This window comes from Carassius auratus, chromosome 13 (assembly GCF_003368295.1).
Source record: "Carassius auratus strain Wakin chromosome 13, ASM336829v1, whole genome shotgun sequence".
Taxonomy (NCBI): Eukaryota; Metazoa; Chordata; class Actinopteri; order Cypriniformes; family Cyprinidae; genus Carassius; species Carassius auratus.
Genome location: NC_039255.1, coordinates 8,699,437 through 8,726,614, shown reverse-complemented (window position 1 = coordinate 8,726,614; position 27,178 = coordinate 8,699,437). Strand labels below are relative to the sequence as shown.

General features: G+C 37.0%; 3 protein-coding genes and 1 long non-coding RNA gene across 4 annotated transcripts in view; 2 read left to right on the top strand and 2 right to left on the bottom strand.

The window, feature by feature from the left end:
* Positions 1–728: 728 nt before the first annotated feature.
* On the bottom strand, positions 729–26,002 carry LOC113112528 (WD repeat- and FYVE domain-containing protein 4-like). Its single transcript, XM_026278193.1, has 28 exons — positions 25,880–26,002; positions 25,280–25,518; positions 24,872–24,993; positions 24,580–24,774; positions 24,315–24,427; positions 20,567–20,644; positions 20,255–20,446; positions 19,873–19,957; positions 19,591–19,763; positions 17,548–17,696; positions 16,643–16,763; positions 16,400–16,485; positions 16,257–16,313; positions 10,504–10,546; positions 10,211–10,330; positions 9,988–10,105; positions 9,684–9,793; positions 8,587–8,740; positions 8,338–8,429; positions 7,178–7,390; positions 6,727–6,859; positions 5,641–5,798; positions 5,332–5,490; positions 5,012–5,191; positions 3,959–4,141; positions 3,390–3,486; positions 2,598–2,718; positions 729–1,999 (listed from the first exon to the last, which is right to left on the bottom strand). Exons 1-28 carry the CDS (start codon positions 25,961–25,963, stop codon positions 1,933–1,935), a joined length of 3,642 nt encoding a protein of 1,213 aa, XP_026133978.1. The 5' UTR covers positions 25,964–26,002; the 3' UTR covers positions 729–1,932.
* lrrc18a (leucine rich repeat containing 18a) lies at positions 12,822–16,243 on the top strand. The gene is made up of 2 exons (XM_026278194.1): positions 12,822–13,211; positions 14,544–16,243. Exon 2 carries the CDS (start codon positions 14,548–14,550, stop codon positions 15,391–15,393), a length of 846 nt encoding a protein of 281 aa, XP_026133979.1. The 5' UTR covers positions 12,822–13,211; positions 14,544–14,547; the 3' UTR covers positions 15,394–16,243.
* Positions 26,003–26,969, bottom strand: LOC113112530 (uncharacterized). Its single transcript, XR_003293445.1, has 3 exons — positions 26,928–26,969; positions 26,187–26,313; positions 26,003–26,030 (listed from the first exon to the last, which is right to left on the bottom strand). It is a non-coding gene; the product is annotated as an uncharacterized LOC113112530 (long non-coding RNA).
* Positions 26,970–27,178, top strand: part of LOC113113232 (estrogen receptor beta-2-like) — an 8,544-nt gene continuing 8,335 nt past the window's right edge. Inside the window, exons 1-2 of the mRNA XM_026279396.1 lie at positions 26,970–27,031; positions 27,158–27,173. Coding sequence (XP_026135181.1) covers positions 26,970–27,031; positions 27,158–27,173 — 78 coding nt within the window. The remainder of the gene's footprint in view (positions 27,032–27,157; positions 27,174–27,178) is intronic.

Genomic DNA, 27,178 nt, shown 5'->3' with positions numbered 1-27,178 from the left:
ATCATTTTTTGCACCTCTTTATAGGTTTTCCCCTCTCTAATCAACTTTTTAATCAAAGTACGCTGTTCTTCTGAACAATGTCTTGAACGACCCATTTTCCTCAGCTTTCAAATGCATGTTCAACAAGTGTTGGCTTCATCCTTAAATAGGGGCCACCTGATTCACACCTGTTTCTTCACAAAATTGATGACCTCAGTGATTGAATGCCACACTGCTATTTTTTTGAACACACCCCTTTCAACTAATTCAAATAATTGCCCAATTGCACAGCCTTAAGAGCGTGCATATCATGAATGCTGGGTCTTGTTTGTTTTCTGACAATCTACTGAACCTACTGGTAACTTGTTTGCCACGTAGCAATAAAAAATATACTAAAAACCTTGATTATTCTGGTTAGTCACATTGTACTGCTATTATTTTGAACAAGACTGTATATATATATTCTATGGATTTAACTACCGCAGTACCCCTGACAACTACAAAAAACATTAGATCCACTTCTGGATGCTGCCAGAGAACCACATGTAATGTTCAATTCTCAGAAAGCTTAGGCTACATTTGCTAGTATTTCTGTGAAATAAACACTCACTCATGATTCATTAAAGAATGTCAGACTCGGGCTGTATGCAAACAAAACATGGCATCTGGCATCTTTAACAGATGATGTTACACGTATTGTGTTGATGCCTATGAAAGGGTTAGAGGTTATATGTTAATAAATACTACTGTTCAAACGTTGGGGTAGGTTTTACTTCTGTGTAGCAAAGTCACATTACATTGATCAAAACTGACAGTAAAGACTCTTACATTGTTACAAAATCCTTGACATCCTGACAAAAAGAAATCACAATTTCTACAAAAATATTAAGCAGCAGAACTGTTTTTAACACTGATAAGAGTTAGAAATGTTTCTTGAACACCAACTCAGCTTAAAATAAATTAAAATAGAAAACAGCTACTTTAAGCTGGTGAGCATAAGATATTTCTTTCAAAAACATTTAAAATATTAACAACTGCAGATTTTTAGACACACACACACACACACACACACGAATGCAATAATTTTAACAAATTTAGCTGTTACCAATAATACTTCTTTACACAGTCAAAACAGCATATCACTGTTGTTTCCTGTATGCCATAATTTATTGGCATGTATTTCAGAATTCTCCAGATCATGGAATGCATCTAAATGCACCTTTACAGATCCACACCCTCTGTGATGGGAATCTGGGGCACACTGGCAATGGAAACTCTGACTCTAATTGGCTGAGGAGGTTGATTCAGCCCTTTAACAGTAGCATGTCCCACACTGAGCTAGCAGGACCGCATATTGAGTGAGCAATTTTATTTGGATTTAATTACAGTTAAATTTAACTAATAAAATCTTTTTGATATACAGTATATACTATATAAAACAAATCTTACAACATAAACCACAACTAGTAAACAGAGCCCTGCTGCTTTATAAAATAAAATAAAAACTCCACTGGTGTAGTTTAAAACAAAAATATATAATGGAACGCAAGCGAATGCCTTTTGAAACTCGAGCATACCGATGTTTAAGAAATAAACAGTATGTTGGTTTTCTGGGAGTCCAGTGAAAGAAAGAGAGCTACTATACAATAAAACCGATCAACCAACTGGGCCTAATTTATTTTTTTAAATGCCATCATCTTTAATTTCTTAAATAAGCAGTGTTGCATTTCCAACTGTGGCCAGCAAGCCTCACTCAGTCCAAGAAAGAATGCGTCATCCCTGTAATTCACCAGACCCAAAGTAGGTCTCCTGAAGTCAGCAGTCCAGCTGGAAGTGGTGAGAGCAAAGTGCATATGTAGGCAGTGCTTAAGCTGGTCTCTCCGCTGGCATGTGGCTGCATTCAGCTGCAGTTACAGCTGACTTTAACACTGACTGACGGATGACCCACTGATCCTAGCTCTCACAGGACCAGCTGTACACCCTGCCCCAGGCATCACCAACCAGCAGTGTGCCATGCGTTCTGAAAGAACAAATTAAAATCTTCAGAAGAAAAGACTAAAGACTGCTAATCATATTGAGCATAAAGGGATAGTTCACCAAAAATGGAAATTCAGTTACTTACTCACCGCACTGTTGTTCTAATGCCACATGGCCTACTTTTTTTTTCTGGACGACAGGAGTAGTAATAAAAAATAAAAAAAAATGTCCTGCTCACACTTCTCTGTATAATGGCATTGGATCATGACCAGCATCCAACTTTTTTTAATAAGACCGTAAGTATCACTTTCATCATGTGTCAAACTTTTTGTGGGTAAGTCAGAATGAACAAATTCATGTACAGAAGACCAACGGACAAGGTCAAGATTTTCAGTAAATAATAAATTACATTTCAGTTTGATGCTGTCACTATCCACTGTTATTTTTTAAATCTTCAAAAAAGGAAGAAGGGTATATGGCATTAAAACAACACCAGGGTGAGTACATGATGACTTAATTATATTTTTTTAGGTGAACTAACCCTTTAATCCTGTACTGAATCATTTTAAACATTAGAGGATCCATTTGAAACCAGGTTTCGGATCATATTTTGGTCTGAGAGACCTGCCTTTCTTCAATACCTTGATATGCCCAGAGCTGTAATCGCAGGGTTATTTTTGCAGCGTCGACGAGAGATGACCTGATTGCGTTTTAACTCTCGACAGAGCACCAGGTGTCTTTCCCACTTCCATGAGCAGCTGTCTAAGAAAAGCAAAAGCAAGAGTGAGATGTGAGAAAGAGATTATTTATGGTCAGCACGTTGCTAAATTGAGAGAAATACATCTAATATAAAGCCTTCACTGTTTCGAGTTCCCCCAATTTAATTTAAACGCGTTGATACTTACACGCACTGACGCTGTGCTGTAACCAATGTGTACCAAATTGGATTTGGTTATTATTGCTTTCTAAATTGCATGCCTACATCAGCAAAATTGCTCATCAGTGTTTACAGGCTGTATGTTTAATAACTTTGCCCTGTAATTCCTTGCAGCTAGCCCTAATGCGTCGCACAAAACAGTAGATCATTATGAACTTTTCTTCGGATCGCTCAAAAACAAACCTCCGGCTGAGAGTCTGCACCATCACACTTAAGAGCAGATGTAATCCTATTTATACAGCATTTTTGAAGGATGTCTAGTATTTGGTCTGCCTATTTAATTTCAAAGAGTACTCGTATATTAAAAAATAACGATTCTCGTGACGTCACAAAGCACATTGTTTTCCAATATTCCAGCATTGAGTTCCTGTTGTTTCATGCTGGTCTTTAAGGAAGCTTGTGGGTTATAACGCTCCTATGAACAGAGGCGAGAAAGAAAGCACATATTCACGCACTATTTCAATTCTGCACTTAAGGTGAAGTGTATTAGTGTTACCTGCTTCCTCAGGAACTGACGACAAAACATCCCCTTGAGGCACCGAGCACTCCTCATGTCCAGGTAATTGTACTCTAGTATATTCAGTCTTCCATATCTGCAAGGTAACCACACAGTTAATGAAAAAAAAATAGGGGGGAAATATTGAATGCGATTGAAGCTATATTCATAAATCAAATCTGCCGGCCATTGATGTCGCAGGTCCAGGCTCCACTTGATGCCCAATTTAAAAAGCATTTTGATTTAATAACTGCTCTTACCTAATCTAAAGTTGAGCACATGTAACTATTAATGCTTCTGTGGGACTTCTCAGCCAAGCCCGTGAACCCCATTTCAATATCCCAGTTACCATATTTTAATATTTTGCAGCTATATTACCTGACTATTAAAGCAGAAAACGCTACAAGGAAGATTTATTGCTTAAACACAAAGGTGTAGTCTTTGAAGAAGACTTCTCATTTAAACTCAGTGATTATAAAGTTCATTGCGTGAATGCTACGCCTCATCATCTTTCAGTCAGAACCTTCGGAAGAGCACCGAAAAATCCCGTCCTGAAGATGTGCACGTACCCGGACGATGCCGTCAGCGCTGCCGGTGATGATCACGTTGCGGGGGTCCCACTCATTCTTCTGTGTGAAACAGCAGCAGAGAATGTTTCCTTCAGGCCGGCAGGAAGTGTTTAAAGAGGCCAGAAGCTCCCCCTTCATGGTCCACAAGTACAAATGGGTCCCTGCGCATGACACAATCTCACCCTGAGGGAGACAGAAAGGTGATTAATGATGCACATAGCAGGCAAAAATACACCGTTTTTGTTCGGGCTCAGTAATTTATTTATTTTTTAATAATTCATTAAACTGATCAGAAGTGACAGTAAGGACTTTCACGTTGTTATAAAAAAAAATCATAAAAGTTTTTTTTTTTTTTGGATTCATCAAAGAGACCTCAAAAATGCATGGTGATTTCTGAAAAATTATTAAGCTGCACAATTGTTTTCAACTATGATAATAGGAAATGTTTTTTGAGCACCAAAACAGCATATTAGAATGATTTCTGAAGAATCATGTGACACTAAAGACTTAAGATTGCATTCAAAAACATAAAAAATGGTAATATATCTCTCGTATACACAAGTTTTTTTTAAGCTTTTTTAAACTTTCTGACATGCTGACATTCAAAGTTGTTTTTCTAGTTAAAAAAAGCAACCCATAAAATGTATGAAGAAATGATGATAATAATAAATGGATAAATGACTGTAAATACTTTCAATTTGCTGTAATACAAATTACGTGAAGGAGGTTTGGAACTATATCTCCATACTTTTCTCTTGTGTTGTGCGCAGCAGGTATGTTTCATGCTGTGTAACAGGGGGTTTAAGCATTAAAGCAGGTCTGAAGGAAAGGATGTGCCCACCCTTCCTTCACACATCTGGCTGAGGGGAGTTTCAGAAACCACTCTGCTGGTGCAAATGAGCCGATGGAAATGTGTCATCCAGATGGCAACATGAGCCGAAAGGCCCTAACCAAATTAAATGTGCGGGAGTGAGATGGATGGAGAGAGATTTGGAGGCTGAAAAATCCAGGCTGACCTCAGAGCGTGTATGTTTTTTTCTGGAGGGTACTCACGGTCAGGTCATTAATAGCCAGGGCAGACACGGCAGAGGAATGTTCTGGCAACTGTGTGATGTAGCCGAGCTCCTCCAGATCCCACAGGATGCAGGTCTGGTCCAAAGAGCCACTAATAATCATGCTATGTGCTTCTGAAGCTACCAGACACGTCACAGTGTCTGTGTGTCCATACAAGGTCTAGGATGGAAAATAAACATTTATTAATTCATTAAAAAATAGACAACCCCACTGTTTTGAATATCAACATTTCAGAACTGCTTTGTGAAACCAAAGCATGAACATGGCTCTCTAGGAATGATAACTCATGTGAATCTGACCTGTCTGAGTCTCATGTGTTTAAGTTTGTCCTTGCTGATGGAGACATCCCACACACAGACAACAGTGCTGGTCCCGGCCGTGATGATGGTGCTGTTGTTGGGGCAGGCGGCACATACAGCATATCCCCAGTCCGACAGGCTCTCACACACTGCAAAGCTCTGAAACACAGGTAATTAAGCGATCAAACTTTAACAGCCAACCAGACGTAACCTCGTATAATAATAAACAACTCTTCAGTTACACAATAGGACTACACTACAAGCAGGACCATCATGTTAATTTATTTATAGGAAACTATGAAAGCAAACCTTTTCAGCTGTGTAGCTCCCAAAAGAGCAGGTCTGGTCATAAGAGCCCCAGCTGAAGTATGTGTTCCAATGAGGTGGGATGAGAAGTTTGTTTTTTTCCACGACCAATACATCTTTCTCTCTACACACAATTTGACCAACAGGACCCAGCGTGAGCTCTTGGTAGAGAAACAACAGAAAAACAGGTTTATGCAGTGTTACATGCTCGTACTCTTTATATATATATATATATATATATATATATATATATATAGTAAATGTTTTTGTTCAATTTAATGTAGACTTGCTGAATAAAAGGATACATTTCTTTCAGAAAATAATCTAATAATAATGACTGAGAACTTGTAAATGGTAATGTCTATTTAAACATGTTAAACCTGCTATATATTATATATTTAACAAAAAAACATTGTTGAAATGACCATGCATTTTGTCTTTTTACACTGTTATTGCATCAATCTATCAAGAACTTTTGAACCAGGCATTTGAGTCATTTTAACTGATCATGTTTACATTGTGAAAAAATTGTTGAAACAAAAAAAGGAGTATTCTACTTTCAAATGACCTACAATATACGGTGACACAGTCTCCCTGCTCACTGACAGTAGAATAGTAACAAAAATCATAATGAAGCCTAAGATGATCGCAAGTTTCTCTCAAAATGCCCTTTAAATCTTTCCTTGTAGGATTTACTGATCAGAATGATAAAAGTAACGCCTGATGTGAGAAAAAGATATTGAGTGAGAGACAATAGAGTGAGAAAGATAGAAAGAGAATCATCTAATTTTCCAGAGAGATCCTTTTGAGACATTCAGATTATTAAATAAGCCTCAGTGGCTGTATCTTCAATAGTGGCCTAACAAATAGCTGAATGGAGCCGAGCTGAGCTATGACTGAGAAAATGAGCCTGCGAAAAGGCTAGCCAGCATCTTCTTCCTTACTGCTCTTATCGCTCCCTGTAGACATGGCCCCATCTTGTAAAAAATAATTGAGGAATGGAATAAAATAACAAGGTGACTATGAATGATTAAATGGGGGGAAGGGGGTCTCTACCTCAGAGCCGTAAATGTTCATTTTAAGCAGTACCTTTAATAGCCTGGGCGGAAAGCTTGAGCTTGTCCAGTTTAAAGAAAAATGGGGTTATCTGACTGGATACTGATGTCTCTTTCCCACCAGAACCTTTGTGAGATGTGCGGCTAGGGTGTGGTTTTGTGAAGAGCTGGAAGCATAAAACTTATTTTAGTATTTATAGAATACAGTATCACAATAAATCATTTCATTAACGGAAAGAACCTTACCAAACATTGGAAATGCGGCATATATATATATCTCAAGCATAAACCAAAGCCATAACACAGAAATTGTTATCGGCATCAGCCAGAATTGTAATATGGATGCATCCCTAGTATAGCTGGTTGTCAAAAGTGCTATAAAATTGCATTCTGTATGTACAGCCCAGAAACATTTACAAAAAAATTTTAATAGAGGCTTAGAGGATCTCCTAATATTCTTTAAACAGTGTGCTCAACTGGTGTACCTGCTTAGGTATTTGGCCAAAGTTGCTGATGTAGCCAAGGACAGTGCTTTTCACGACAGGATCCTTCATGCTCGCTCTGTCGTGTTTGTCAGTGTAGAAATATGGGTGAAAGGTGTTGAGGGCCTCTACTGCGGCCAGACCCTGCTGTTTGTATCCGAAGATCAGATCAATCCAAAGATGCAGGCGTGCACTCACGTAATCACTCTCAAGAGCCTGCAGAGAGCACAAACTCAGTCAGTCAGCAGATCCGGATGGGGACTAATATGCTATCAGTGATGCCATAACTTGTATTTCTGTAGAAGTGCAGGTGGAAAAGCTGTGCTTACAAATATCAGGTCAAAGAGATTGCACAATAATGTATTTTAAAAATATATTATTCCATCTTGGCAGCTGATTACAGTTCAAACAATCTGATATAAAATTATATTCCAAAAGTCTGTATTCCTATTTCGTGTAATTGGCTGAAGTGTACAAACAAAACCAACATGTATACAAAAACAAAAAAACACTTAAAATAACAAGTATAATCCAAGCAGCTCTAAGTCACAAGCACTAAATTGTGGAAGATCCCTATATTAGCCTTCATTTGCATATGAAGGAAGGTGAGCAGACTGAATAGCTCATTTTATGCCATCTGGAAATGATACAAATATTGCTCTGTAGATTGGGAACTGATAAAGCCTGGCCCTTATATGCCTGCAGGCATAACGTAGTGAGAAAGAAAGCATTCATTCCAATAACCAGCAGGCTTCAGTAATGAAGTTATAGGAGAGTGCAGATATTGTACTTGCGCTGAATTGGGCTTGTTATCTTCTAATTACAAGGGCGTTAAACAGAGTAATGGGGCTTCCTTGATGAACTCAACAAGTGCTTATTATCTCAAGAAAGGCAAAAAATAAAGCAGCTGCAAAAATTATTTAACCATCACCAAGTTTATCTGGATATAAATGGTGCCACAACACTGATACTGTTTTAACCCTATGCTTGCTTTCAAAAAACTTTGCTCTGTGCTCTGATTGCACTGACCCTCGTTGTCTTTTACAATATAGTCTAAGAGCAAGTAGAGCAGCATCTAAAGCATAATTGGATATTGTGATGTTGGTGGTCCACAGTAAGGCCTATTTTTAGTTTGATGGACTGCCTTGACCAGAGAAACTGACCTCTCTGTGCACTCTGATGAACTCCTGTGGGTCTCCTTTGGCCCAAGGTGGCAAAACCACATCATCTAATGGTGTTCCATCCTGCATGCAACCTGTATTATCCATACACACATTTACAGATTAATGAAGCAGACTATTTACAAACAAAATATTAAAAACAAGCTTCTATTTTTCTATGCTTCTAAATTCAGGGGGGGGGGGGGGGGCATACAATTACATTCAATTGTTGAGCTAATACTAATAAATTACCAAAGTCAAATTGGTTGGAGTTGACAAGAAAGTCTGGGAGGTAGAAAAATTCTGGAATGAGCTCTCTGACATCACTCATGTTGTCCTTAGATGCAGATTCCCACTCATTCTGAACGCTGTGAAACATCCGCTCTGGAACGTCAAACATTCCGCCCTATGAAAAAAAAAAAAGATTAAACCAAAGTTTGAAACTCAGGGAAGTCTGCGTTTCCTAATGTTATTTGAAAGCAAAGTGGCATAATGAAAAGAACTATAGAAACACAATTTAGAGCAATGAGACGGCAAAGAAGTAAAGAAGCATCACAGAGGATGAAAAAAGTCATGTCATCATATGTATTTGTTTAACACAAGGTTGGGAGCTCCACCGCCAGCAAGACTGCCTGGAACACTAAAACGGCCCAATGTGTGTGTATGAATCAGTCAAGAAACAATTGTCTTGATTTGAGACATTTTCAAGCAATTGATTCAGGCTTTTTATTTTTCAAGGGAGTTTATACATCCTGACGAAAATCTCTGGAGAAGTTATGTAATTTGCAGTAAAAGCAAATGCCCTCATTGAATGAAAGTAATATACTGTTAGTGGCACAAATCTTATTATGAATATTACTGTACGGAGAAAAGCTGCTCAAGTGAAGCAAATATCACTGCAAAGTGTTAGCCTAATGTTTGCATTACGTTACACCAGCTATCAAATATGCATGACATTTTATTTTAATCAATTGGTTCCATGTGTATAAATGAGATATTCTTTAAAAACAAAATGTGATTTTGCGCGCAAGAGACGCAAAATAATTTATTTGCATACATATTAAAATCATACCCTAATTTGGTTTTGGAAAGAAAAAATGAAAAGCGAACACAAGCCCAAAACAAGGCCAAGAACAATAAAGCTCATTTCATCCTCATAGTTCAATTTAGAAAAATTTTATTTTATAGAAGTTCTGTCATGCTGACGTGCTTTGTGCTTCATTTGATAAAAATAAAAAAATAAAAAGAGGCCAATACACATTATTTATTGGAGTTTCTGTAGCACTGTGTCTCATGTAACAACAGTAGTGTGATGTAATTGAGGCTGGTCAAACAGGCGAGAAGTTTACCTGCAGGTGGAGGAAGGTCTGGGAGAAAGGCTCCATCCTCACCAGGTACGAGGCCACTATGATTGCTGAGGAATAGTGTGTGCAGTAATGACACTGAGCTGACAGATCACCTGTAATCAACACATTCACTAAGTAAATGAAAGCATTGGTCCCTGAATGTCCAATAAAACATAAAAGACACCTAGAGCCTCCATGTCTGCAGGTGAAACAGACAAACTGCATGAACTTCAGCTGTTTGAGCAATAGGTTTTTGGTCTCAGTTACAGAATAGCTGCATACAGGTGCATATACAAATATGCTTTACCATCACTGTTTTCCACCTCATTGTATCTCTGAATGAATTTCTCTCTCCTCTTCTCATTTTGAGCTCCCATTGGTTTGGACAGATCTCTGAATGTAGCAGGGCAGGACAGATCCAGAGTCTAATAAGCGATGAATAAGATCAAACAAACAAACAAAATGTTTTAGCATTAAAAAAAAGAACATTTTTAGGTCAAAATGTAAAGTCTGGGCGATAGTAGTTCTACCTCTGATTCGTAATCAGCAATGATCCATGGAAAAACAGGATATTGCATCAAGTCATTGTATGTCCGCCCAGCAAGTGTGTTTAAATGCATAAGGTATTCAAAGTTACTGATTTCTCCTCTCTATGGAAAAAGATACACACTGTCAAGAACAGAAGAAAATAATACCAAAAAATATGCATTTGTGTTAATGTAAAATTAATTTTCAAAGAGCTTATATTTATATAAATATTCAATCAATTCACTGTATAAAAAATAATGGTTAATAATGATGCATGTATTGAAAGGCTCTTTACCTGCCATTTAATTAGGGCAGTCTTCTCAACTGCTGCCATCTTTCTGTATGAACACAACAAAAGAATAATTGAAGAAATATTTTATGTCAAACAATTTGTGATATTTCTTTCTTACTTATTTGACAAATACCCTGTTTGACCTATTGCAATTTCACCTAACGTAATGCATACACAGTTTTTTTTTTTTTTTTTACTTCTTAACAGTTACAGAATCAATCGCCTTGAATACAGTGAATTCTGAACAAGTCATCCGAAACAAGTCTACTATGATTGAGGTTAAGGAATAAAAAGAGCTTATGGATTTAAACCAATGAGACACATCAGACACAAGGGCCAAAAGAGAAACATACGTTCTTGTGGGAAAAAAAGGGTTAAGATTTTATTCAGGCAATATGTTCCTTCCTTGAAAGGAGTATAGCGCCATCTATAGGTTTTGGAAAATATCTGTAAACATAACATTACCTCGGAAGTTTCCTCCTTCACACACATTAGTGAATTATGCCGCGTTTCCACCGAAATTACCCGGAACATTTTTACCAGGAACTTTTTTTCCCAGGAACTTTTTTCCCCCCAGACCTGTTGCTTTCTGCGTTTCCACCGCGGTGTAAAGTACCGGGTAGATTAGGCAAATGACTGGTGACGTAGGTCTGCACGCGTTTCTCAATACAAAGTACCTCTGATTAAAAAAAAAAAAAAAAAAATACGCTGATTTTGGACGTGCATCCTCGGTAGTTAGTTCAGACTTTGTGCATTCGACTGGGGAGTGTGATGTCTGCAACTACGCAAGTCCGGTAAATCTATAAACAGCAGCGTAACTATATACTATATATATATATATATATATATATATATATATATATATATATATATATATATATATATATATATATGATACTTGATAACTTCAGTCAGCTCGTCTTGGCTACTGCAATTTTCCCTACTGTATATTTACAATAAAACGAAATATGATATCAAATACCACTGCCTCCTTTCGTTTTCATTTAAGCATAATAACAACTGCAGAAATGTACTTAGGTCAGGGAAATGTGCAGCCATTACAATGAAAGAAATATTATATAGACTTGCCTTTTTTATTTTCATTTTAACATATAGATAAATTGAATACAGACCAAAGAAAACCTGTTAGATTTACCCCGCAGCTGAATTATATTTTATGTTTAACCACTAAAGACACATCAGAGCCAGCGGCGCATATCAGAAGGTCTATCCCAGGAGAGGCTGCTCTCTGCGGATACATGAGGACTGAGCTCCCGCTGATTGAGTGGAGCTCACCGTCTACGAGATCGGCGAAACACATTTTTAAATAGGCGCTGTCTTTATAAATAAACCATAGATTTGAGTTTTAAACAACTATATTCTCGCCTGAAATACTTTTAAAATTACATTTCATGACACAATAACAGTAATATTTGAAAATTATCAGAATAAATGGTGGTTGAACTCAACCAATGCTGCGTGAACTCAGATCGCTTTGGCTACTGCAATTTTCCCCTCAGTATATTTACAATAAAACGAAATAGGATATAAAATACCACTGCCTCCTTTCATTTTCATTTAAACATAATAACAGCTGCAGAAATGTACTTAGTTCAGGGATAAGTGTAACGTACAGCCATTACAATGAAATAAATATTATATAGACTTGCCTTTTTATTTTCATTTTTACATATAGATAAATAAATTGAATACAGACCAAAGAAAACCTGTTAGATTTACCCCGCAGCTGAATTATATGTTATGTTTTAACCACTAAAGACACATCAGAGCCAGCGGCGCATATCAGAAGGTCTATCCCAGGAGAGGCTGCTCTCTGCGGATACATGAGGACTGAGCTCCCGCTGATTGAGTGGAGCTCACCGTCTACGAGATCGGCGAAACACATTTTTAAATAGGCGCTGTCTTTATAAATAAACAACAGATTTGAGTTTCAAACAACTACATTCTCGCCTGAAATACTTTTAAAATTACATTTCATGACACAATAACAGTAATATTTTGAAAATGTTGATCCGAATAAATGGTGGTTGAACTCAACCAATGCTGCGTGAACTCAACCAATCAGCATGTTTAGCGCCAAAGTCCCGCCCCCGAAAGTTCCGGAACTTTAAAAAAGTACCACCTCGCCAGCAGGGACTTTCTGGGGGGCATTTTTTTACCCGGAACTTTTATTTAGTTCCTGGTTCCTGCGGTGGAAACACACCAAGTACCGGACCAAGTCCCTAGTTCCTGGGTAAAGTTCCTGCGGTGGAAACGCGGCTTTACAAGATTACAAATGCATTTCCTACAACAAGCCATCTAAACATTCAAGATCACAGCTGATTTGACACTATTTAAACTGGTTTGCTCTGAAATATTTATCACTGCTTATTACCACATATAAATGAAAAGAAAGCGATTAGAGAAGAAAATGCAAAGTTCAATCTAATGGGCTAATGGATGAAACCATTAATGCCCTGGACTTCAAAGAACATTCTGGAAATGTAATCCGAGGGAGTGTAAAACACAAACGCTGCAACACTTCTTTCTCCCCTTTCTTTTGTGCAAGCTCCGGTCACAGGACAATAAAACTTTTGGCACCCCGTGCAAGCGTTGCTTGGTAACAAAAGTTAAACAGGACAAAGCTTCTTTTAGGACTAGAGTCTGAAGATTCTCCACTTCAATTCAGCTGTGGACCTCATTTAAAAACTGTAAGTAAGAAAAACTTATTTAAGTCTTTTCTTTCATACCAGAAAAAGGGATAAATGAATCCTGGGTAACAATAGCTGGTTGGGGCAAACTGATGGTTTGTGTAACCCTTTTACCTGTAATTATTATATCCTTTCTGAAGTTGTCATGGAGCATGTTTAAGCACAGGCAAAAAATTAACAAAAAAAAGGTCACTCTAACAATAAAATGTTTCAAGATATAGATAAATATTCCTAAAAATTTGCTTACTGACTGATTTGTAGGGTGAATTCAGGTAAAAATAGTGGCACAGTTAGACACTGAAGCTTAATATTAACCTATCACAGTATGTATACATTTTTCTATTACTATAATTTTTTTTTTTTTTTTTTTTTTTTTTTTACAATTTCAAACTAGACATTTGGATCATATTTTAAAAACAACAAAAATGACAAATTAAGAGATCATGTCTGACACTATTAACTATTTTTCGTTATATGTACAGTAAGTGTTCAAAAGAATACATTCAATATATTATTAATTTTAATTTTGGTAAAAAAAATTAAGACTCACTAAACATATTCATATGATATTCATCAGTTAAAAAGTATATTTTGGTAACAAACTGTTATCAGTTTTAAATCATATAGTCGCAGAATCAATGTCACAAAAATAGCAATACCATCCGATTTTCTCTCCATTCTGAGGGGTTCAGAATCAGCGAATCACAAACATCATGAAGATGGATCACACCGATGGTCAGCTCCCTGTAATTGCACCTCTCAGATGCAACAGATTCAAAACAAAAGGTCTAATAGAAACAGGATGAACAGTAGTAGCCTATCCACCAATGTGATTAATGAGTCGCCAAAGGGCTTACAATGTAGCCACTCCTCCTTTTTAATGGGAAGATATGAAGGGAGCGATTTAAAATTTCTTTCCAGTGTCATTTATCAAAGTACTGATTTAACTCTCTCTACACAGTCACACGGCTTGCTAGCGCCACCCTAGATCAATCAGATGGAACACAAACAGATTTTCCCAGAATATGTGTTGAGCGCTCGCCGTACCCACTGTTACCTGGTATTAGCCATAATTAGAGAACGACATTATCCCAAAAGATCCCTAGGGTGTAAACATTACACCCCCCTCATTCCCGACACCTCCGCGCCCCTGATACTGCCTGCAGGCATACATGATACCACTTTACCCATGCAAACAACTAAACTGTCCCATCATTAAGTCATACATGCTTAAAGCTACGAGGTCCTGAGATAATAATTACATGACTTGAGTTAAAACTTAATCAAATTGATGCTTCAGATGCGCTTAACCATTAATCTGTGTCTATACAGCTCCATGGCTAAAGGAAAGAGAGCAGGTGGAGCCAAAGGTACGAAGATCACACTGAAAATGGCTAAGAATGCCCTTAAAGTAACTCCAGATGGCAAACTACGACTTGATCTGAGCAATGTAGGCATCGCCACATTTCCCAAATGCCTCCTAAAGTTAAGAAACATAGAGGAACTTGACCTGAGCCGGAACAAATTGAAAATTATCCCAGAATTCGTTGGCCAGCTCTCTGGACTGCGTTGGTTAGACCTTCACAGCAACCAAATCGAACAACTCCCTGAAAGCATTGGACTCCTGACATCTCTGGTCTACCTCAACCTCTGTAACAACAACCTGGACTCTGACGGTTTATCGCCTGAAATAGGAAGTCTGAGAAACCTCCAGGTTCTCAACTTGGGTATGAATCGTCTAAACGCCCTCCCTCCCACCTTGGCCACCCTGACAAACCTGACGGAGCTGGGAGTTTTTGATAACTTGCTCACACGGATACCAGAATGCATAAACGTGTTGCCCAACCTGACGAAGCTCAACACCAAACGCAACCCTGTTTCCTATACACAGCGAGACGGCAAAGACTCTGACGCTATAAAACCAACAGGAAATCTGTTTTTGGTCAGAGAGGGAGATTTGTGCCATCCCTGCCTAGAGAGGTGCAGAAGGAAAAAGCTGCTTGACAAGTCGCAAAGAAAGAGTAATTTTTCAGGGCTGATCTCGCCAAACTCTATAGCTCGAGGTAATCAAGAAAATTGGCGGCAGCAGACTACTATCTCACCTCCAAGTTTTCAAAAAGGACAAGCCAGACCTGCCGGAGATACCAACACATTGTCTTTTATGAATAACCTTTATGAATAAGGGCATTCTACATAATGAATCAACTTTTAAAACTCCTTTACTTTTAGGGAATAAATAGGTTTTGCAGGGGGTCCACCAAATTTTGTTAGATCTCAAGCTCATTTTCGTGGGGAAATTATTTTGAAATGTGTCAAACACAAAACAACAAAGTTAACTTCAACTAAAGCTATAATTATGAAGTTAAAGTTTAGCTAATGGTTTCATTGTGCTTCCCAAATAAAGCGTTTTAAATAGAAATCAAATGATGTACAAACATGAATATAATAATACGCATATACATTATCTGACACTAAAATACATGTTTTTACAGGCCAGCCCAAAAATGCTATACTTTTTTACAATATCCTTTACCTCTCTATATACAGTATTTCATATTTTAAGAAAACAGCTTTGACTTTGAAGCCGATGGGAAACGATAAACATTAAGTCCATTCCCACTTCATCATGTCAAAATGTCAGGGGAACTAAACATGATAAAACTAAATTGAGTAGAAACTAAAATGGTGAGTCAAGGAATGATAATTCGAACCAAAACAACATCTGAAATAACGAATAGGTAGAAAGCTTATGGCATCCTTGCAGACAATTAACAGCTATAAAATTGTGAGTTGTATTGGCTGTTGATGACTTTGAAAAGTTACGGAGGCTGTTTTAATTGGTAGGAAGTGCTGAAGATGCAGTAATTGTAGTTTCAGTGTAATGCCGGGATATTGTTCAGGGGATTGAGAGTCTTCCTGTCAATCGTTAACCGCAAACATAACAGAATGGGTTTTCTGGAAACTTTGAAACCTGTTTCAGTATAAAAGCCTCACAGTCTCTCTAACTGAAATGGAAGCTGTCTGCAAGATGCTTTTGACACTCACCTCACATTAAGTACAGTTTCTCCCCTTCCCTTTAATGAGGAGACCACAGAGCACAGCCTAGAAAGAAAAGATAAATCAATTTAGTCTGTCACCTCACACACAGTTGTTTACCTGCCCGAATCACAAGCGCTTTCTCGTTTTACCTTTTATATGCGTTGACGTGGTCATTGTTGAAGAATACCAGGAAAACTGAAGTTCCGTTCTTTAAGAAAATTTCCAGGGCATTGTCCTATAGTGTCATGGAGAATTAATTAAATTAATTCTGGAGAACATGCTATTTATAGATTACAAACATGAAAATAATAATCAGTAACATTAAGTTACAAGATTTATCCTATAGAATAAAAGTACAAAGGTTTAATGACTATGGGCCTTGTGAATCTCACCTCAAGTAGAAAGCGCATGAAACTGGCCTCTTTGATGTCATCATATGACCAGCGTTTGCAGTTTGGGCTCACTGAGCTTTTCTCTTTAGTCATCATATTGCAAATATATGAGTCTCTCACACTATAATAAGTACAGAAAATGTAAGATACTGTTAAATCTGTACACAAATATAAAGAAAGCTGTTCTCAGTAAACCTAAAGTTAATAGTTATATTATTATATATATTATCACATAAAAAACTATATAATTACACAATTCTGATAAAATGTGTCTATTTTGCATTTTTGTATTTATTACAAACACACACCTTGTAAATGATATAATTTTATAATGATATAATTACATTTGTAAAAATTCCAAAACCTTATTTTCAACTCTAAAGAAAAAAAAAGATATTTTAAATGCTTTAAGAAGTAAAATATTAAATAAATAAAAAATGAAATAAATATACACTACTGTTTAAAAGCTTCTCATTAAGATTTTTTTTAAAGAAATAAATATTCTTATTGAGCAAGGATGTACTTAATTGATCAAAAGTGACAGTAAAGGTAATGTAAAAATATTAATATTAAAATACTGTTCTTTCTAACTTTGTCATCATAAAAGACACCTATAAAATATATCACCGTTTCCACAAAAAAATATCAAGCAGCAACTGTCCAAAACAGCATATCAGAATAATTTCTGCAGTATTATGTTTCACTGAACATTCAGCTTTCCAATCACAAAAAAAGACCTTTTATAATGTAATAAAATAATATATTTTAATTTTAAGATCTTTTACTGTATTTTTTGGTCAAATAAATGCAGTCTTGGTGAGAATAAGAGACCAACACCAAACTTTTGAACAGTAGTGTATATAAGTAGAGTAGAGATTTATGCTGAGAGAAAAATGGGACTTTACTTGGTCTGATGATGGATTCTACAGCACACATCTCCAGTGGAGGTCAATGTGAAGCCCTCACATATGTAGAGGTCAGCTTTGCCAAACAACAGCACTCCTTCGGTCACTATGTGACCACTGACGACCACCACACAGTGTTTCGCTTTGACCTGAGGTATGGACACATTACAGCAGACAGCATGTGTATCAAGCAGCTCATATTGGAATCTGTGCTGTGCATTGAACTGTTTAAAATAAAGCTGTAATTTGTTTTACATGCTGTCATATTCAGTGAATAAGTTAACACAATGTCAAGCGAAGTTTTCAAGAGTTGTATAAAGTGTGACTGCACCCTGCCTTCTGAATTGTGCCCTGGGGCTAACGTGTCAAGGAAGCACCACCCCAGTCTTGATTGATCACTATTACCACTTCATTAACTAAACAACACGGTGGAGAGACAAAAATTAAAGGGAGAAAAAGGCAAGATGCTGAATGGATGTGGTGTTTGTGCAACGAGGCCAATCTTCCGCAGGCGGAGTTCGCACGAAACCTCTCGATTATTCACGGCTAATTGTATTGTCTCCCTTCATTTCACACCATGCAGCTGCACCTGGCCTCAGCCCTGAGTCACCACAACTCTGGGCTCCGGGGATCCACGTCCTCAAAACATATGGGGTCCAGCCATACTGCCAGCCGCTCCACAATTAATACAAATCAAATCAGAGCCTCCTCTCCATGCAAGCGCCCCCTCACCAGCACAGAGAGGGCCCCACTGTTTATTACCAGAATTAATCAATGACACAGCAACAATAGCAACAGGCTAATTGATTAAGGCCTTGTTTAAATATATGGTCCACCTGGTGGGGTTTTGGTTTCAAACCGAGCTATAAACCTGAGTCATTCTTAATTCTGTCTGGACTTGGGGATTTACAACAACGTCAAATAATACCTTGCTAGAGGATGTTTTTAAGAGTGCTCCGCTACAGTTTACTACAGAGAAAGATTAAATATGCACCACTCATCCTCCTTTCTGTCAAAAACTACGGGCATGACGGAAACCAAAGGCAGCCGATTAATTCATCTATAAGCATTTTTTGAAGGAAGGTCCTAAAGAAACCAGTTTCAGACCAGGTTCCAAGTCATAATAAAATAGATTTAGATCTAAACCGAGCAAATACTTAAATGTATCTTTTCAAAGAAATGAATTCTAAAGGAAAAAACAAATGTACTTTTTCAACCCTTTAACTGCCAAACCACACACAGATTTTGCAGAGTAAGCACTGAGGGATCTATGTAATAATAAATAATAATGATAAAGTCATAAACAATAAAGGCACAATAATAAGCATCATCATAAAGTCAAAATAACAATAATAATAATTGGTCATAACATTATAGTAATCAAAATACAGCCAAAACAATTAAGTCCTAATAAAAATATTTTCATTATTATTATTATTATTATTATTATTATTATTATTATTATTATTATTTTGCCTTTGTTGTTATTATTATTATTATTGTTCCTAATAATAATAACAATATGTTATTTTCTATTTTAAATGTGGCATTTTGGGACCTTTATTGATAGGAATATTTGAGCTAGTACAAGAAATTCTGGGTAGGTGAAAGATTGGGGAATTATATTTGTACTCAGCATGTGCACTAACTGACACACTTAAACTCCATCCAAAAGCAATAATTAACAACACATAATACTCCATCTTTGGAGTTATTTCTTGTTTGAGCAATAATGAAAAGCTAAGCCTCAGAAGACATGGTGGCTGTAAATTACAATCCTCACATTGCCTCTGGAATTGTACGGAGAGGGCAATTTGGTTGAACACACTGCACAGCAGGACACACCACCTACTGAATGAATACAAGACAGCAGACATCACCCCCTACTGTTCCTTATTAATACTTCTGTCAGCCACTCTCGGCCCTATTAATGCTGAAGAGCACTGTCAGGCTTAGCACACACACACACTTCAGCTGTCCACACGAAAATGTGTTTTCTGTACCAACGGAATGTGGCTCCAGGTGAATATGGGTCACTCTCACCTCTTCAGTGGGTTCCAGCTCCTTCAGTATGAGTTGAGTATCCATGCACTGCTCTGAGAAATCCTCGGGCAGAGGTGAGGCCTCATTAAGGACAGGGAAAAAGGTCAATTGCTGACAGTCCAAACTGTGCTCTTCCTCAACCTCCCGGCTTGGCTCGCACAGGATCCTGGGGTCTGGGACACACAAAATATGTACTTTTAAAGAACTGTGCAGATACCGCTTTTGCTGCTTATTATAAAACACCGATCACTGATCATAAAAATGACAGGAAAAGGGTAAAACCTGAATCAGCCTCAATAATTTCTGTAGCTCCTTTGATTTCTTCAACAAAATTCTTCTGAATGAGGCCTGAGGTCAGTGATGGCATCTATTTAAAATAAATATATAAATAAATAATATGTATCAGAACAGAACTGAAACTGATAAAGAAGACAAATGAAAACTTGTTTTGTATATTTACTGTTATAAATTAAATGCAATATAATAAAAAAACTGCATTTGAAGATTATTCAATAGTGATCGAAAAATTGTTTAAAAATAATAACAATAACGATAAAAATAAATAAAAGAAAACCTGCATCTTTATTTAAAACTCAGAATTTTACTTTATCAATATTTCTTCACCCAGAAATGATTATTCTTATGTACACTGGTAATAGTTGACCTTTTTGGATCGATGTAGCTGCTGTCTGCGAATTCGGGATCGTGTGCGGTTGCGCCCCTCTGCGGTGTTCTGCACCCAGCCTCGTTTGAGGAAGACTCCTGGACCAGGGCCAAAGAGACCCCTCTCTCTGAGCAAGTCTTCCTCTATTCTTAGCCACTGAATGGCCATACGATCATTCTCATTATGCATCATCTGCACAAAACACAAAAGCAAAACAATTACTTTTTTTTTTTTTTTTTTTGCCGGATTCCTGGATCACATCTTTATAGGTGTTAATGGTAAAATAAATAAATAAATAAATAATATAAAAACCTGTGCGTGACTCCTCAACATGCTGTCAAATATGGTCTCACAAGTTTTCCAGTGTGCTTCCATGTCTAAGACAAACCCCTAATGGAATCAAGCACACACAACATGACCACACATGAAGGTACACTACAAAGGTGAACAAGTTATATGTAAACGGTCCTCTGTAGCTATTAGGTTTGCACAGTTACAATAACATTTCCTAAATGCATTCATGTTGGAAAAACAAGCTAGTGGCTATTTAACCATACAATAAAGCTGTCTCCAATAGTCCTCAGTGTGCTCTAATTAACTTAAAGTATAATATAAGCACAGTGTGAGATGGCTGCGGGCCCTGCGCCATGCTCTGTGCCCTGCTGATTTATTGAACTGATAGGCATTAGCCTTTCAGGAAGCCAGTGTACTTCAACACCGACCTGCTCATCTCCAGATTTACTTAAAGGCTCATTAAACCAATCATCACAGTGGTGTCCACTCTGAGCCGGCCCAACAGCCGACTGACTGCAGTTCAGAGACTGGAGGTGAATCCAGTACTGCTATAGCCCGAACTGAGACAGGAACGAATTATGAAAGCACAAGATAAATCTAAAATTGGTTCAAAGAAAGGAACTGCATAAAAATGTTTTCTAAAAAACATCTATGACCATTTAATGTTTTGTTGCGTTACTGCTTTAACTCACAGTGGACCTAATTTGGCTTTTTTGACGTGTCTACTTAATGCTGACTTGGGGCCGATGAATAGTTATGAACAATACATTTTAAACAATTTGTAGAAACTTCATTTTGACATGAAATAATTGTCCTGTTATTTGCGTCAAATGCAGCAAATTAAATCATCTGTTGTGAAATAATAAAACATGAAAATCTCCTAAGGGGAAAATACTTTTTATAGGCACTGTGCGAAAAGGACTTATGCAAGTAAACAAGAAAACAACACTTCAGAAGATCTATAAACTTTATTATTACATTAGGTTTGCAATAAAAAAGGTCATTTATTTTGTAGTTTTTATTCTTTACTCTGTGTGTTTGTTTCACCTACATACCCATCGCTGCTTTGCATGCCATAGCAAAATGAGAAAGTCGCAAAAATATTCAGGAAAAATACAATTTGAGTACCTCGAAAGACAAACAGTGACAAGTTATAAAACTAGAAAAAAAGGAAAGAAAATTGTGCATTTGTGTGTGCTAAATGGATGGCAGGATTAAGAAGTTTTACAAAGGAGTTCACAGGAGTAATTACGGTCCTGTGCTGACAGATAAACATTGAATCATCGCCTAATTGTATTCTTTTATTTAGAGAATCATAAGTAATATATAGCATTAATTACTCCATTTACCCAAACAGCCAACTTATTGGCCTTGTACATGCGCCACATTAAACAGCATCCCCTCTGCAATTAACATCACACTGATTTCCATTTTAATTACTTTCCACAGAAAAAGACTACCTTTGATGATAACATAACAATGTCAGCTTCATTTTAGGCTGTTGGTGAATGTTTAATAAACTTAACTTGATCATTAGCTATGTTAATTATCTTTCCATTATGAAGATATAATTAGTCCGTAGCATATATCTGAAATGAATCCAGAGAAAGTTTGTCCTGTGCCGTGCTGAAAGAGTAAGTTCTGTGGTGTACAGGGAACTGGATTAGACTGTGTGTGTGCTTAACAAACGTTTTAAAATGCTGAAATTGATTTAGCACCCACTAGACATAATTGATGTAATAGTAACAAATAACTAGATATAAGTTTGTAGACAAACTTTAAGTTGGCTTTAAAAAGCCTAGCCAGAAAGTTTGTAAAAGATTTAAAAGCTTGAAGTTTGAAGTTTTTGAAGGCAATACAGTCAATCAGAAGAACAGACATAGAAAAACATATCACTAGGGTAACTGGGTGGCTTCTAGGGTGGTTGCTAGGGTACTCAAGGTGGTTACTAGGGTATTTCTATGTAGTTGCTAAGGTACTCAGGGTGGTTGCTAGGTTGTTACTAACATGTTGTTAGCATTATTAACAAGTTACAGGCATGTTTCTGGTATGATTAGCATGTTACTAGTTTTTTGTTAGCCTGTTTCTGGTATGATTAGCAAGGTACTAGCATGTTGTTAGCATTTTTCTATGTTAATCCAGCTAAAGCCAGTTAATTCAGAAAAAAAAAAAGGTCAGAGTTCCGTTTCTCCCAAGACGGTAGGCGGAGATTATTATGCAAAGTGTTCCTAGTGACGTACATAGAGATGGGCAAAAGATTTGAAATCTATAACGACTCGTTTCAGCGATTCAGAGTCGACTCCTTACTTTAGAAGCCAATAACTTTATAAATAGTGTACTTTTTGGTTTAATTATTTGCACATTGTTTACACTGATGGACAGCTATATCATACACTGTAAAACAGGTAATTTTTGATTTCCCATCTGTGTGGCTCTTTAAAATTTGGTCTCAGAAGAAGAAGTTGTTTAAAATGGATTTCAATAAGTTGGATTTTTCAAGCCAACTTAACTAATACAAATAACTATGGTCAACCTCATCAATTAAAAATATTCTTTCCCCCCAATTTATTTGTACAGTTTTCTTTTTACTTAGAATTTCCCTATGCAGAAAGAAATGAGATAGGTAAAACTAATATTCCTTATTATTTTTCACATTACTATCAACTGAAATTAGAAGTCTACACTACAGTATATTGCAAGGACCATATAAATATGACTTCACAAAAAAGGGACAAAAAGTGTAATGTATTAATTATTTACATTTCAAATAAAAAAGTAAAAACCCATTCTAAAGTCTTATCTTGCTGGCCATTATTTACATTTTCATAAAATAGCTAAGGAAAAAAGTTTAATATTCAAAATATTTCAATGTAGCCCTGTAAGTATTTCTGAGTATTTTATGGCATTTTCTTACAATGCTTACAAAACTTACAATGACTATTAGTTGAGCAAATAACACATCTAATCATTCAGTTAAATCTTGCTTAATTGAATTTTCTTACATGAGCTAAAGTTAACTTTCTATCAAACCTTATAAGAACCAAAGTATGATCTGATGATTGTGTGTACCTCATGATGTGTTCATGATGACTAGTTTCCAGGAGAAATTCAAAATCCACAAAATTCTCAGCTAATTTCAAGCAATTCATCAAGGCAGCTGATAGGCTGTCACAAGCTGATATAACACAGAATAACACAAAATGAAGGTTTTCATCGGTTCGGGACTGCCTATAATTACCGCCCTCCTGTTTCTGAGGCGGAGACAGAGATAACAGCAGTTGCAAAGAAACAGCAATTTCATGCCCTTGTGCCTGAGTAATATCTCTTTGCATCCTTTTCCAGATGGCGACGTCTTCAGCGGTGGGAACTAATGATGTGGGCCGCGTTTCGGGGGGAAAAAACAACAATAACAGCGTCTTTAACCTTCAACAGCAAACGCAATGTTCTAGTGAGCGTTCCCATGGAAAAAAATGAACAAATATCAATTACATCGCCCACTGAGGTGTACTCAGCTGTAATAATCCAAACTGATTTAGAGACAGGATTGAGAGTGCCACGGGGTAGGTGGCAACTTCCGGTTGCTGTGAAATTGGGATTGTGTGAGGGCACCAGTGTATGAATTCTCAATGACTAAACCGATCACTTCCTGTCTGTCTACAATATCATTCATAGAGTACACTCAGTAAAGCAGTTCTGGACATGCATTGCATCAAGGAACTGGAATATAACAGAAAACGTGTGTTACATATAAACTTGATTGTCCTACCTCAGGAGTGCAGACTGGATCCTTCCCAAACCTCTTCTGAACAGACTGCAACGCACTGCTGAGAAGTCCTGCCCTCTTCTGGTGACCATTATTTGCTTTTTTCTTCTGAGAGTCTGAAAGAAATATGTTAAAAATATTTTGCAACCTACAGTAGATTATTAATAGCCAACTCCAATCTCCTCTTATATCAGACAAATACAACCGAAACTTAAGCAAAAGGAACAAAATAAGATGGCTGACAATAATCACACAAGCAGCGACTGACCTATAAAGACCTGCCAAGCTTTCATGGCCGTCTCCTCCCACAGAGGGCTCACATCACCCATAGAAACCTGGCCCTCCTTGCTGCCCGGCTTAGCAGAGAGGTCGATTTTATATGCCTCCTCTAGTGCCTGTCTCCGCTCCCTCATGACTCGATTCCAGGTGCTTTCCACAAGCAGCATCAGCTCCGACTCCACTACTAGGATCACAATCACATTCAAAGCTTTTAATTTGAATTGCTTGGCAGACAGAACAAAACAATAAAAGTAAATGGATGGTAAAGAATAAAAACAGACCTTCTGCTGAATCTGTAACATTAGTCTGTGACATCACCCGGTTGTTCTTGTGTAGAAAAATGTGCCTCCAGATGTTTCTTGTAGGTTTTTTATGGACTTCGCAGCCAAACCCTTCAAGAAAACTAGAAGAAAGCATTTTTTAAAAATGATTTCTTATTCAGAAAATGAATGTTAAAAGGAGGAGTATACTAATTATCTTACATATATTTAACATATATTTAACACCTGTTTTTTCTTTCTTTCTTTAGCTAGCCATCTGTCCAAAACTAATAATTTTAGGGATGCAATTTTTTTCTAACAACCAATGATATGTTGGACTTGTGCTTTTTAATTCTTAGAAATAAGACAACAAAGTGTATCCTGTATCCTGTCCTGAAAATTCCCACTGTCACTAACAATGAAACCCACCTGCCAGAGCGGATAAGTACGAGGCAGTGCATGAGACAGATGATGAAGTGGACATTGGCATTGTATGTTGCCATGATCACATCCCAGTGCTGCTGTAACAAGCGAAGTGTTTGAACGATGAGTTCCTGCTCAGCTGGAGTCTGTCTGGGTCGAGACAGGAAGTAAAGAAGGGCTCGGTTCAGGTTTTTGTACAGAACGCTGACTGTTATTTCCCGATTACCATGACCTCTCTCCAGTGCCTGATGTCAATACAAACATGCAGTGTAAATACAGGTTTGTCTAGACTTGAAACAGTACCATATTTTCCGGACTATAAGTCACACTGCTTTTCATAGTTTTTTTAAATAGGCTGGTCCTGCGACTTATAGTCAGGTGCGGCTTATTTATCAAAATTAATTTAACATGAACCAAAAGAAATTAACCAAGATAAAACATTACTGTCTACAACAGCGAGAGGGCGCTCTAAGCTGCTCAGTGCTCCTGTAGCATATTATATATGTGATCACTACATGAGTGATGCAACTTATACTTAGGTGCAACTTATAGTCCGAAAAATACGGTAATACCATATATATTGGATAAATCAGAAGATAAACTCACCATTGCTATCTGTTCAGCCATGAAGACCAGGAGATTCTCTGGCTCTACCACAAACATTCCAGAGTAGAGTTTTCCCACTAGCATTTTACTGAAGAATGCCACATTCTCAACCAAAACAGCAGCTTTCCGTCCTGCTTGGACCTGGATGGATCTTGGAAGAATATAGTGGGACACGTGAGTGGTATAAAACAAGTTCAAACCCTGCTTATTTTTACAATATTATTTCGGCCAAAAAGAAAAAAAATCGATTTCTGACATTCAACAAATGAATTTAAAGAAGTTTCATATGGTGTCTGATATATTTTACCATCTCTGGTCACGTGAGTAGACTGGCCCTCTTCCTGTCCTGTCATGTGGATGATGTTCATCACAAACTCCAGGAGTTCAGTCTGAAAACTCTGCCTCTGCTCTTGACAGACACCATCCGGGGAAAACTAAACACAAATCATTCAGAATGCTAAAATAATGCAGGAGGAAAAAAATCTTCACTACAGTCCAAAACAGCGCTACCAGCTTGACTGTAAAAACCGCTAGATACTGTCCCCCAGTGAGCAGTAATGTTCCTCTCATTGTCAAAACTGAGCAAAGAGTGGCACCTTATGGAGGAAAAATATTATACACACTATCAGATGCTGGTTTAACAGTTCAGATATGACAGTTCCTTTTATTATTAAACTGCACTTGAAAAACGAACCTTATCTATAGTGTTTATTTATTATAATATAATTTATATTTAATATGAATTATTATCATTAGTAGTATTAAAATAAAACGTAATATATTTATAAATTATAATATACTTAAGTAAATTATTGTAATGCATTAATAAGTTATGGTATTATTATTTTGTTATAATAATAATAATAATAATAATAATAATTATTATTATTATTGTAATTATTGTTATTTTTATATTATTAATATTATTAATATTAATAATATTAATAATAATAATAACAACCACAGCAATAACATTTATAGAATGTATACAACAATATTGTGAAAAATCAGTTTGATTTATTAAATATCAATAATTGACATCCCTTACCTCTACTAGTTGTATTAAAGGATGAAACCATCTTTGACAGGAATGTTAATGAGGCTGTCCATCAAGAGGATGCGGATGAAGTCACACACCTGCTTCCTGCCTGGGTGGGAGGGACGGAGCAAGAGGGGCTCCCCCACCACTTCTCCACTTTCTTTGATACCCTGGACACCTGCAGAGCTCTGTATGAGAACCAGAATACCACTTCTGTAAACTGCTTGACTGTGGGACAGTAAAAATGTCTCTTGGGTATG